General features: G+C 47.2%; 1 protein-coding gene across 1 annotated transcript in view; it reads left to right on the top strand.

Annotated features, from left to right (window-relative positions):
- Positions 1 to 12,844, top strand: part of LOC139272719 (solute carrier family 22 member 2-like) — a 45,997-nt gene that overhangs the window by 4,969 nt on the left and 28,184 nt on the right. Inside the window, exons 2-3 of the mRNA XM_070888815.1 lie at positions 10,251 to 10,354; positions 10,457 to 10,611. Of these exons, the coding sequence (XP_070744916.1) occupies positions 10,251 to 10,354; positions 10,457 to 10,611 (259 nt within the window). The remainder of the gene's footprint in view (positions 1 to 10,250; positions 10,355 to 10,456; positions 10,612 to 12,844) is intronic.

Raw genomic sequence — 12,844 nt, 5'->3', positions numbered from 1 at the left:
ATCTGATTGAGGTGTTTAAGATGATTAAAGGCCTTGATAAGGTAGCTGGAACAAACTCTTTCCTCTGGTGGGAGGAGTCCAGAACAAGGGGGATAAAATTAGAGCGGGACTGTTCAGGGGTGATGTCAGGAAGCACTTCTTCACAAAGAGTATTGCAAATCTGGAACTCTCTCCCCAAAAAAGCTGTTGAGGCTAGAGGGCTCAATTGAAAATGTCAAAACTGAGATCACTAGATTTTTGTTGGGTAAGGGTATCGAGAGATATGAAACCCAGGTGGGTGGATGGAGATCACTTATCGATCCGCCATGATCTAATTGAGTGGCGGACCAGGGTTGAGGGGCTGAATGGCCTTCTCCTGTTGCCATGTTCCTCACTTGCATTTATACTGATCCTTCTCAAGTCTGTCAGGAATGCCTCAAAGTGCTTGACCTACAACTAATTACTTTGTGCAGTTGGTGCGACGGAATTCCAAACCGGTGGTGGTGAAAGGTCGGGTTCAACACTTGTCATCGTCTTCTTAGGCGGTCCCTCGAGGCGAGTATGACTTGCTTCCACGCCAAAAAGGGCTGAGTTCACAGGTGTTTCAATGAAGGATCTAATATTCAAAATCCTGAGCTACATCTTGAAGGGTGGAAGATGCCTGTGCGTGGATTTTTTTAATGTGTGGTGGTCGTTGCATACCAGCCACCACACGGGCTTGACAGAGCTTGGTCTTGGTCCAGTGGCAAGGGTTAACCAAGACGACTGGAGACCAGTTCTGCTGCACGGACCTAGTGCGCACACATATTGCAGTGTGGGCTGGCTCGTGCGTCCCCTGGGCCTCTGGCCCCGAACTCACGCCTCTCCTGGGCTCCAATCGCGTCGCTCCACGATCTCTCGCCGCTCCTTCGCCCCAACTTTGCCACTCCTGCTGTATCTGCCCACGCTCCAATCAGTGACCTGGATTATGGTGACGTCCAATCCAGTTGCTCTCTTTATTGCTGTCGCCCTCCTGCACCAGCTAGTGCTACTCCCTGGAGTGGTACACTACCACGCTCGCCGCTCCTTTCAAGGCCCCGACACGCCGCAGATATTTACGCCATTGTCGGATCACCGCATTAAAATAAAATTTAGTGTACTGATATTTTATTTCAAAGGAGATAGTAAAGTAAGTGAGGGGATAGTCAGTGGGTCGGAGGAAGAATTGATAATGGAAGGATGGGAGTTTGCACAGGATTTTGTTCAGTGCACCAGCCCAGTAATATATATGAGGACAATCCATTGAAATGGAGGGGCTGGTGTCATTTCAGCTTACGGCCTGAGCACAGAACCGGCATTGTACTTTAGGTGCCTGTTATAGGAACTGACCAATTTTCCTTTCATTGATTGAGAGTATCTGACCCACAATGCCAGTTTTATGCTCCGGCAGCAAGTTGAAAATGATTCCTCGTGTTATTTTCTTCATTGGAAAGACAGACTGACAAGTGTCTTTCACGACCACCGGACGTCCCAAAGCGCTTTCCAGCCAATGAAGTACTTTTTTGGAGTGTAGTCTCTGGTGATATAGGAAATGCAGCAGCCAATTTGCGCACAGCAAACTCCCACAAACAGCAATGTGATAATGACCAGATAATCTGTTTTTTCATGTTGATTGAGGGATAAATATTGACCAGGAAACCGGGGATAACTCCCCTGCTCTTCTTCGAAAGAATGCCTTGGGATCGTTTACGTCCACCCGAGAGGGCAGACCGGGCCTCGGTTTAACGTCTCATCTGACATGGTACCTCCAAGGAGAATGTAAAAAATTCACAATAGTCTTACTAAACTAAGAAAAAACACGTGCACATGAAGGCAAGAGGTGGGGAACTGGGGCCAGTGTAGCCAAAGGTTCCATTAGGAAGAAGTTGTTAATAAGGACGAAGAAATGATTGATGACTTAAAGAAAGAAAGAACTTGGATTTATATAGCGGCTTTCAGGAACTCGGGGCGCCCCAAAGGGCTTTACAGCCAATTAAGTACTTTTAAAGTGTAGTCACTGCTGTAATGTGGGAAATGGGGCAGCCAATAGGTGCACAGCAAGCTCCCACAAACAGCAGTGTGATAATTACCAGATAATCTGTTTTTGTTATGTTGGTCAAGGGATAAATATTGGCCAGGACACCGGGCAGAACTCCCCTGCTGCCATGGGATCTTTTACATCCACCTGAGAGGGCAGACGGGGCTTTGGTTTAATGCTTCAACTGAAAGGCAGCAGTGTAGCTCTCCCTCAGCACTGCACTGGAGTCTCGGGCTAGATTTTTGTGCTCAAGTTCCTGGAGTGGGACTTGAACCCACAACCTTCAGACTCAGAGGCGAGAGTGCTACTATGGCTGACATGAAACAGATATTCTGAATTTGTTTTCACCTCTGAAGACGATGTCCAGAAAATGTCTTTAGATAAATGAACAAATGTGACGAATATTTGAGATGACGTTAGCCAAGGTTAATGAGGGTGAGACCAATAGAACTGTTGGATCTGCCGGCTGGTAAAATAACTTGCCAAATTGGTGAGAGAACCAAAAACAAAAAGCATGCCCACGGATTACAATTGTAATGGAGATTTCAGGGCAGAGTTGGAAATGGTGTCGAGTGTATGTAATAGTTACATACGCATTATGAAGAAACACAACAAATTATTTGATGAAGTGGGATATGGCCTAAGGACATTAAGAAAATGAATAAAAGAAAGCCAGTGAAGCCTCAGCTAATATTTAGGATAAATAGGGGATATCAGAACATAGGAACAGGAGGAGGCCATTCAGCCCCAAAAGCCTGCTCCACTATTCTATTAGATCATAGTGACCTCTATTTTAGCTCCATCTAACCCTTAGCTGCATATCACTTTATACCCTTACCCAACAAAAATCTATCCATCGGTCTTGAAAGGGAAGCTAGGCTGGAGATAGCAGAGGCTCTGACCACAATCTTGCATTCCTCCTTGAATATAGGAGTGATGCCAGAGGACTGAAGGACTGCAGGACTGCAAATGCTGCACCTCTGTTCAAAAAAATAAGAGAGGAATAAACCCGGCAACTACAGGCCAATCGGTCCCATGATCAATGGTGGGAAAACTTCTAGAAACCATCGTCAAAGACAAAATTAATTGGAGAAGCATGGGTTAATAAGGGATAGTCAGCACAGATTTGTTAAAGTTAAATTGTGTCTGACTAATCTGATTGAGTTCTTTGATGAAGTAACAGAGAGGGTTGATGAGGGTAGTTCTGTAGAAAAGAACATAAGAACATAAGAAATAGGAGCAGGAGTCGGCCATTTGGCCCCTTGAGCCTGCTCCGCCATTCAATAAGATCATGGCTGATCTGATCAGCTCCACTTCCCTGCCCGCTCTCCATAATCCTTTATTCCCTTATCGCTCAAAAATCTGTCTATCTCCACCTTAAATATATTCAATGACCCAGCCTCCACAGCTCTCTGGGGATGAGTATTCCAAAAATTCATGACCCTCTGAGAGAAGAAATTCCTCCTCATCTCAGTTTTAAACAGGCGACCCCTTATTCTGAAACGATGCCTCCTAGTTCTAGATTCCCCCACGTGGGGAAACATCCTCTCTGCATCTACCTTGTCGAGCCCCCTCATTATCTTATCAAAACATATAAGATCACCTCTCATTCTTCTAAACTCCAATGCATATAGGCCCAATCTACTCAACCTTTCCTCATACGGCAACCCCTTCATCTCCGGAATCAACTTAGTGAACCTTCTCTGAAAAGCCTCCAATGCAAGTATATCCTTCCTTAAATACGGAGACCAAAACTGTACGCGGTACTCTCTGTGGCCTCACCAATACCCTGTACAGTTGTAGCAGGACTTCCCTGCTTTTATAATCTATCCCCCTTGCACTAAAGGCCAACATTCCATTTATCTCCCTGATTACTTGCTGTACCTACATACTAACTTTTTGTGTTTTATTAGAACACATTTTATTGGATTCAACAAAGATCCTTCAGACTAAATTTCTATCATGAGAAAAACCGAGGTTATTGCAGTTTAATGGATGACCCTAATAACAACAACAACTTGTATTTATATAGCATCTTTAACGTAGTAAAATGTCCCGAGGTGCTTCACAGGAGTGTTATAAGGAAAAGCAAATAAATTAGACACCAAGTCACATAAGAAGAAATTACGGCAGATGACCAAAAGCTTGGTCAAAGAGGTAGGTTTTAAGGAGCATCTTGAAGGAGTAAAGAGTGGCAGAGAGGTTTAGGGAGGGAGTTCCAGAGCTTGGGGCCCAGGTAGCCTAAGGCACGACCACAAATGGTTGAGTGATTATAATCAGGGATGCTCAAGAGGGCAGAATTAGAGGAGCAACAACAAGCTCAAAGGAGAGGCACAGGAGAACATTGAACACTTCACCCCTTCACCCCTGGAAGTGTAATATTGGAAGAGGTATCAGCTAGAGTCAGCAAACCATTTAGTGCTTTAAACAAATTGCATAATATTTGGAGAAATATTAAATTATTCTTCAAATCAAGGATCAGAACAATCTATAACAATGTCTTGTCCATCATTCAATTGGACACTGAAAGCTGGAAGGTGGCAAATGCCACAGTGGCGAAACTTGTCACTTTCATTACCAAAGGTCTTTGTAAGAGACTGAGGATCAGCTGAAGAGATAACGTGACAAACAAGGGCATCAGACAGAGAAAGAGGCAATGGCCAGCAAACCGGCTGCCAACGCAACGTTACCGCGTGTAACTAGGCGACATGCTCAGAGTGCAAGGTTCTGGCCTCGTGCCACGCCAAGCACTGAAATGGCAGCTGTACAGAAAAAGAGAATTGTGGAAGGACAAGAAAAGCCTGGCCAAGCAATCTAGAGAAGGACCTTCTAGAAACTGGCATCAGCCACACACAGGTGCTGCAGCTCGCCAAAAACAGGCAGACACTGGTACAATGTGATTAGGGCCGTGCAAAACCCAAAGACATCAATCTAAAGAGCACAACGGCCAGAATGGATAATCAACATAGTTTTAGAAGCATTAAGCCATGCATCACTAATCTACTGGAATTATCTGAGGAGGTTACTAAACTGGTGGATGAATCATAGAATCATAGAAATTTACAGCACCGAAGGAGGCTATTTCGGCCCATCTTGTCCGCGCCGGCCAATAAAGAGCTATCCAGCCTAATCCCACTTTCCACCTCTGGGTCTGTAACCCTGTAGGTTACAGCACTTCAAGTGCACATCCAAGTACCCTTTAAATGTGGTGAGTCATTCTGCCTCTACCACCCTTTCAGGCAGTGAGTTCCAGACCCCCACCATCCTCTGGATGAAGAAATTTCCCCTCAAATCCCCTCTAAACCTCCTACCAATTACATTAAATCTATGCATCCTTGGTTGTTGACCCCTCTGCTAAAGGAAATAAGTCTTTCCTATCCACTCTATCCAGGCCCCTCATAATTTGATACACCTCAATGAGGTCTCCCCTCAGCCTCCTCTGTTCCAAAGAAAACAACACCAGCCTATCCAATCTTTCCTCATAACTAAAATTCTCCAGTCCAGGCAACATTCTCTTAAATCTCCTCTGTACCCTCTCTAGTGCAATCATATCTTTCCTGTAATGTGGTGACCAGAATTGCACGCAGTAATCTAGCTGTGGCCTAACTAGTGTTTTATACAAGTTCAAGCACAACCTCCCTGCTTGTGTATTCTATGCCTCGGCTAATAAAGACAAGGTAAACTGGGATATTTGACTAACTTGACTTTTTAGAAGGCCTATAATGAAGTTTAGCCCCCGAGTCTATGAGGAAAATGACATGAAATTAATGGCTTATTAGCTACGGAATCACACACGAGCTTGGAAACAGAAAGTGGTGGTAAATAGACAAATACTACAGGGAACAGTTCTGGACAGCTTACACTATTCACATATTCTGACCCCAAAACGGGCCTGCATAGTCGACATGGACCCTGGACCACAGTTTGGAGGGCCAAGACCATAAACTTAACGGCGCCTCCTTGGGTGCATTGCTTAACTGCAAGCATGTGTTACATCTGTGCACACAGGACTCTAAGTCCGCATCGATACCGGACCACCACACGTAGTATCTGGCTATCGCTTTCATCATTACGATGCCTGGGTGAGTACTGCGGAGATCACTGATGAAAGTTTCTCTGTCCTTCTTGGGGACCACTACCCGATTATCCCACAGAAGGCAGTCTGCCTGTATAGACATTTCATCTTTGTGCCGCTGGTACAGCTTAATCTCTTCCTGCATTTCCACTGGGACACTGGACCAGCTCCCGTGAAGCGCACAATGTTTTACTAGGGACAGTAAGGGGTCCTGGCTCGTCCAGGTTCTAATCTGTTGGGCTGTGACGGGTGATTACTCACTCTCGACTGCTTCCATAACCATGACTCAATCTGCGGGCTGCGCCATTTCCACCCCCGTGGTGGGCAATGGCAGCCTACTTGAGAGCATCGGCATAGTTATCTGTGCCTGGCCTGTGGCAGATGGCGTAGTTGTACGCGAACACCCATCTCTGGATGCGGGCTGATGCATTCGTATTTATGCCCTTACTCTTGAAAAACGTGTATTAGTGGCTTATGGTCAGTTTCCATTTCCAATTCAAATTTGAGCCCAAACAGATATTGATGCATTTTCTTTACCCCATAAACAGACGCTAATGCTTTTTTTTCAATCATGCTGTAGGTTCTCTCAGCATTAGACAGACTTCTGGATGCATAAGCAACCGGTTGCAGTTTCCCAGATTCATTAGCTTGTTGCAATACACACCCGATGCCATATGACGACGCATCACATGCTAGTAGCAAACACTTACATGGATCATACAATACAAGCAATTTGTTTGAGCATAACAATTTTCTAGCTTTTACAAAGGCATTTTCTTGGCTTTTGCCCCATTTGTCCTCTTTAAACAGTAAGGCGTGCAGTGGTTCTAAGTGTGCTGAGACCTGGTAAGAAGTTACCAAAGTACTTCAGGAGTCCTAGAAACGAACGCAGCTCCGTCACGTTCTGTGGCCTCGGTACGTTCTCGATTGCCTCCGTCTTCGAATCGGTGGCCTGATACCATCCGCCGCGATCCTCCTCCCCAGGAACTCCACTTCAGGCGCCAGGAAAACGCACTTCTAGCATTTTAATCTGAGCCCCACGCGGTTGAGTTGACTAAGAACCCCTCCAGGTTCTGCAGATGCTCGACTGTGTCCCGACCTGTAACCAAGATGTCATCCTGGAAGACCACGGTGCACAGGACTGACTTCAGTAAGCTTTCCATGTTTCTCTGGAATATCGCCGCGCTGATCGAATTCCAAACGGGTAACACTTATAAATGAAGAGACCTTTGTGCATGCAGGTGAGACCCTTCGATGATTCCTCCAGCTCCTGCATTATGTAGGCCGAGGTCAAGTCCAACTTCGTGAAAGTCTTTCCTCCTGCCAGCGTAGCAAAAAGGTCGTCAGCCTTTGGTAGTGGGTATTGGTCCTGCAGGGAGAAACGATTGATAGTTACTTTGTATTCACCACAGATTCTGACGGTGCCATCTCCCTTGAGGACTGGAACAATTTGACTGACCCACTCGTTGAATTCGATCGGCGAAATGATGCCCTCTCTTTGCAGCGGTCTAGTTCGATCTCTACCCTTTCTCTCATCATGTACGGTACTGCTCTCTCCTTGTGATGGATGAGTCGCGCCCCCGGAATTAGGTGGATCTGCACTTTTGCTCCTTGGAACTTCCCGATGCCTGATTCGAACAGTGAAGGGATCTTGTTTAAGACCTGGGCACACGAAGTGTCATCAGCGGGCGAGAGCACTCGGACATCGTCCCAGTTCCAGTGTATCTTTCCCAGCCAGCTCCTGCCGAGCAGCATGGGACCATCGCCCGGATCACCCAGAGTGTTAGTTTGTGCACCGCTCCATCGTAGGAGACCTTTACAGTAGCACTGCCGATTACAGGAATCAGTTCCTTTGTGTAAGTTCTCGGTTTCGTGTGAATGGGAGTCAAGGCTGGCCTTGAGGCCTTGCTGCTCCACAATTTTTCTAAAGTCGTTTTGCTCATAATGGACTGGCTCGCGCCGGTGTCCAGCTCCATTGACACCGGGAGTCCATTTAATTCAATCTTCAGCATTATCGGGGGACACTTTGTGGTAAATGTGTGCACCCCATGTACCTCTGCCTCCTCGGTCTGAGGCTTTGGTTCGTTGTAATCCGTCATGGATCTGTCCTCCTCTGCAACATGGTGGTTTGCAGGATTAGCAGGGTTTGCAGCTCACCTGCACATACATTGGAGGTGTCCCATTGTTCTACAGCCCTTGCAAATGTACCCTTTGAAGTGGCATGAATGGAAACGATGATCACCCCGCAGCACCAACAAGGTGTTAATGGCCGTACATTCATCACCCTTGATGGTGAACTCTGAGACATCTGTGGATGTGCAGCTGCAGGCATGTGGAGCCTGCCTTGTACATTGCGATTTGAAAACAACATCACTTTGTTCACAGTACTTGTAGCAGCACTCGTGTGCTGAGAGATTTTCTTAGTATTGTCACTGGTGGCAATGAATGCGTGGGCTATCGCTATGGTCTTACTCAAGGTTGGGGTCTCTACAGTCAAAAGTTTGCGAAGCATCATTTCACAGCCAAAGCCAAGTATGAAAAAGTCTCTGAGCATGTGCTACAAATGTCTTTCAAATTTGCAATGTACTGCAATGCATCTTAGCTCGTCGACATAACTCACCACTTCCTGGCCTTCAGACCTTTTGTAGGTATAGAACCGGTACCTCGCCATCAGAACGCTTTCCTTCGGGTTCAGACGCTCCCGGACCAGTGTGCACAAATCATTGTATGATTTCTCTGGGTTTCACTGGAGCAAGCAGATTTTTCATGAGGCCATACATTGATACCCCGCAGATGGTGAGGAGAATCGCCCTTCGTTTGGCAGCATTTGCTTCTCCTTCCAGCTCGTTGGCCACAAAATATTGGCTGAGTCGCTCCACGAAGGTTTCCCAATCATCTGCTTCCGAGAATTTCTCTAGGATGCCCACTGTTCTCTGCATCATTGGGTTCGTCACCTGTATCTCGTCGCCAGTTATTATGTATGAATAAAGAGTCTGACTGGATACTGTGAGCTCAAAGTAATGTGTGACCTTAGTTCTTTTATTGCAAGTCTCCAGAGTGCCTCTGCAGCCTGTGAGGCCTCCTTAAGTACCTATGCTCCCAAGGGATTGTGGGATCCCTTGAGACTCCAGTGGTTGAGCCCTCTGGTGGCTATACAAGGTATATACAAGTTGACATATATAACAACAACTTATATTTATATAGCACCTTTAACCTAGTGGAACGTCCCAAAGCACTTTACAGCAGTATTACGAGATTAAAAATGTTGACACCGAGCCGTATAAGTAGAAATTAGCACTGGTGACGTGGTCACGGAGGTAGATTTTAAGGAGCATCTTGAAGGAGGAAAGAGTGATAGAGAGGCGGAGAGGTTTAGACAGGGAGTTCCAGAGCTTAGGGCCCAGGCAGCAAAAGGCATGGCCACCGATGGTTGAGCAATTATAATCAGAGATGCTCGAGGACAGAATTAGAGGAGCGCAGGCATCTCGGGGGGCTGGGGGGGCGGGATTGTAGGGCTGGAGCAGATTACAGAGATAGGTAGGGGCGAGGCCATGGAGCGATGTGATAATCAGGCTGAAGTAAGATCATTAATTGGAAGTCATGTTTTCATGCCGGGGTGATAGATGGAATAATGAAAAGCAAAGTGGTGGACAGATATCTGCTTAAACATAGGATTGAATGTGATCAGATACAGGATCCATAACCCACCTGTAACATTAATGTATATCAGATAGTTCTTGCTTGATGGCCAGAGATTGTCTTCAAAGTTAACTTATTGGCAGTCTCACAACCCTCAGGGTGATCATACAGGCCATTGATGCATTTAAAGGAATGCTAGATAAGTAATGGAGGGAGAATGGAATAGAAGGGCCTTTGGTTAGGGTGAGATGAGGTAAGGTGGGAGGAGGCTCGTGTGGAGCATAAACACCGGCATAGACCTCTTGGGCCCAATGGCCATTTGCTGTGCTGTAAAATTCGATGTGATGGATTGAATGGCCTTTTCCTGGTCTATTTGTCAGATGTGGAGATATTTTTATTAACTCCGAGGTACTATGCGGAAGATCAAAGTTAAATTCAGCTGGTGATGTTAAATATGTTTTTAGTAATAATGATGTTTATCTAACTCCACAATTTGTACAGTTTGAACTGGTGTGTGCTGATGCCTGGAAAGTTGATCTGACTCAAGCTTGTCTGAACCTGGGGTTTATGCTGGGAATGGTAATCATGGGCTACACAGCGGACATGTATGTATCAGCCTCACCGTCAATGTCTTCTACTTGATTTTAAAATGTTGACACTGAAGTAATTTTTTTCCTTTCTCCTGCTTAAAACCATGTTTTCTGTAGATTCGGCCGGAAGCCTTGCTTCCTGTTTGCGATCTTTGTCACCTCGGTGTCGGGTCTCCTGCTGGCCTTCTCCCCAAGCTACACCTGGTTTGTGATCTTCCGCTCGCTGCAAGGCCTGTTCAGCAGTGGAGGGTGGTTGTGTGCCTACGTCTTAAGTAAGAACCTTGCTCCTAGCTGTGTTCGAAGTAGACCATCTCCGGTAAACGGTCCGTATGTGCAATAAATGATCAGGACAGTGATGCTTGTCATCATTCTGTCTGATAATTTCATACAGGTTGAACCTCCCTTATCCAGAACTCCCTTATCCAGAACCACCCATCGTCCAGAACCATTCCTGGCCACTGGGTGGCGCATGCGCAGAACTCCGACATGAACAAATTGAAGTCCTTCCTCGCTGCCGACTCTCGCAATCGCCGGCCTGACCCCACGATCCACCTCCCCCCACCCATGATCTCTTTGTCGCCCTCCAAGCCCCAAGCCAGCCAGCCCCAAAATCCCCTTGCTCAGTACCTGTACCATCCAATTTAACCTGACCTCCCCTCGTCTGGAAAAATCCCTTATCCAGAACATGCCAAGTCCCGAGGGTTCTGGATAGGGGGAGGTTCAACCTGTACTGGGAATGGTAGTGTCGTGGCTACGTTCATCAAACTAGTAATCCAGAGGCCTAGGCTGATCGTCCAGACAACACAAGTTCAAATCTCGCCAGGACAGTTTGAGAATTTGAATTGGAAACCAAAAGCTGTCAGATTGTTGTAAAACCTCAACTGGTTCACTAATGTCCTTTAGGGAAGGAAATCTGCCACCCTTTACCCGGTCTGGCCTATATGTGACTCCAATCCCACACCAACATGATTGACTTTTAACATTCCCCCTGAAGTGGCCTATCAGATTGCCCTGCAATAGTTCAAAGGGCAGACCCAAAACCACCTTCTCGGGGATGCGATGGGATATAAATGTGGCCTTGCCGGTGACGTCCACATCCCAAGAATGAATGGAAAAAGAAAGTGCAATATCTCATTACTAAATGGCTCTCCGGTGTCCCCGAAGTGCTGCAGTTGGGACACGAGCTCGTAGTATATTCCTCAAACAGTCATGTGACCAGTGATCCATGGCCTGTTGCCCCATGCAGTCATGTGACCAGTGATCCATGGCCTGATTTCACAGGGCACAGATGTGGCAGATACAGAAATTGCTCGGACCTTCTGGTCCAATCCTGCTGCAAGTCCCGCAGGATTGAGAATGAAAGACTTGCATTTATGTAGTGTGTTTCACAACCACTGGACGTCACACAGCACTTTACATCCAATGAAGTACTTTTGAAGTGTAGTCACTGGTCACTGTTGTAATGCAGGAAACGTGGCAGACAAGTTACGCACAGCAAGCTCCCACAAACAGCAATGTGATAATGACCAGATAATCTGTTTTTGTTATGTTGATTGAGGGATAAATATTGGCCAGGACACTGGGGATAACTCCCCTGCTCTTCTTCGAAATAATGCCATGAAATCTTTTACACCACTTCAGAGAGCAGAAGGGCCTTTGGTTTAATGTCTCATCCTAAAGACATGTGGCACTGCACTGAGAGTGTCAGCCTGGATTTATGTGCTCAAGTCTCTGGAGTGGGACTTGAACCCACAACCTTCTGACTCAGAGACGAGTGTGTTACCCACTGAGACACCGCTGACACGGACGGGCCTGGAATTTGCCTGGGATTCGCATACGCCAAGTGCTGGAGAATGCCGATTCCCTCGGCCAAAGGCAGAGGAAAATCTCTCCCTGTCACAGCAAGTGGTAGTAAGTAAGAACAATAAGTGAGCTTTGCTGCAGCCAATCTGTAATCCATTGTAAATATGTGTTTCAAGATGTGGCACTGCAAACAGAAACCCCCTCCCCGCTCAGTAACAGGATACGGTTCACACACACACAACTTTCCCGTTGTTTTTTTGCCTCTCCCAGGAGATGCCGTGGGTGGGGAGGGGTGTGTGTGTGTGGGTGGGGAGGGGTGTGGGTGGGGATGGGTGTGTGTGTGGGTGGGGAGGGGTGTGTGTGTGGGTGGGGAGGGGTGTGTGTGTGGGTGGGGAGGGGGGTGTGTGTGGGTGGGGAGGGGGGTGTGTGTGGGTGGGGAGGGGGGTGTGTGTGGGTGGGGAGGGGGGTGTGTGTGGGTGGGGAGGGGGGTGTGTGTGGGTGGGGAGGGGGGTGTGTGTGGGTGGGGAGGGGGGTGTGTGTGGGTGGGGAGGGGGGTGTGTGTGGGTGGGGAGGTGTGTGTGGGTGGGGAGGGGGTGTGTGTGGGTGGGGAGGGGGGTGTGTGTGAGGTGGGGAGGGGGGGTGTGTGTGGGTGGGGAGGGGTGGTGTGTGTGGGTGGGGAGGGGGGTGTGTGTGGGTGGGGAG

This window comes from Pristiophorus japonicus, chromosome 9 (genome assembly GCF_044704955.1).
Source record: "Pristiophorus japonicus isolate sPriJap1 chromosome 9, sPriJap1.hap1, whole genome shotgun sequence".
NCBI lineage: Eukaryota > Metazoa > Chordata > Chondrichthyes > Pristiophoridae > Pristiophorus > Pristiophorus japonicus.
The sequence above is the reverse complement of the archived record's forward strand: the minus strand, read 5'-3'. Positions and strand labels throughout refer to the sequence as shown.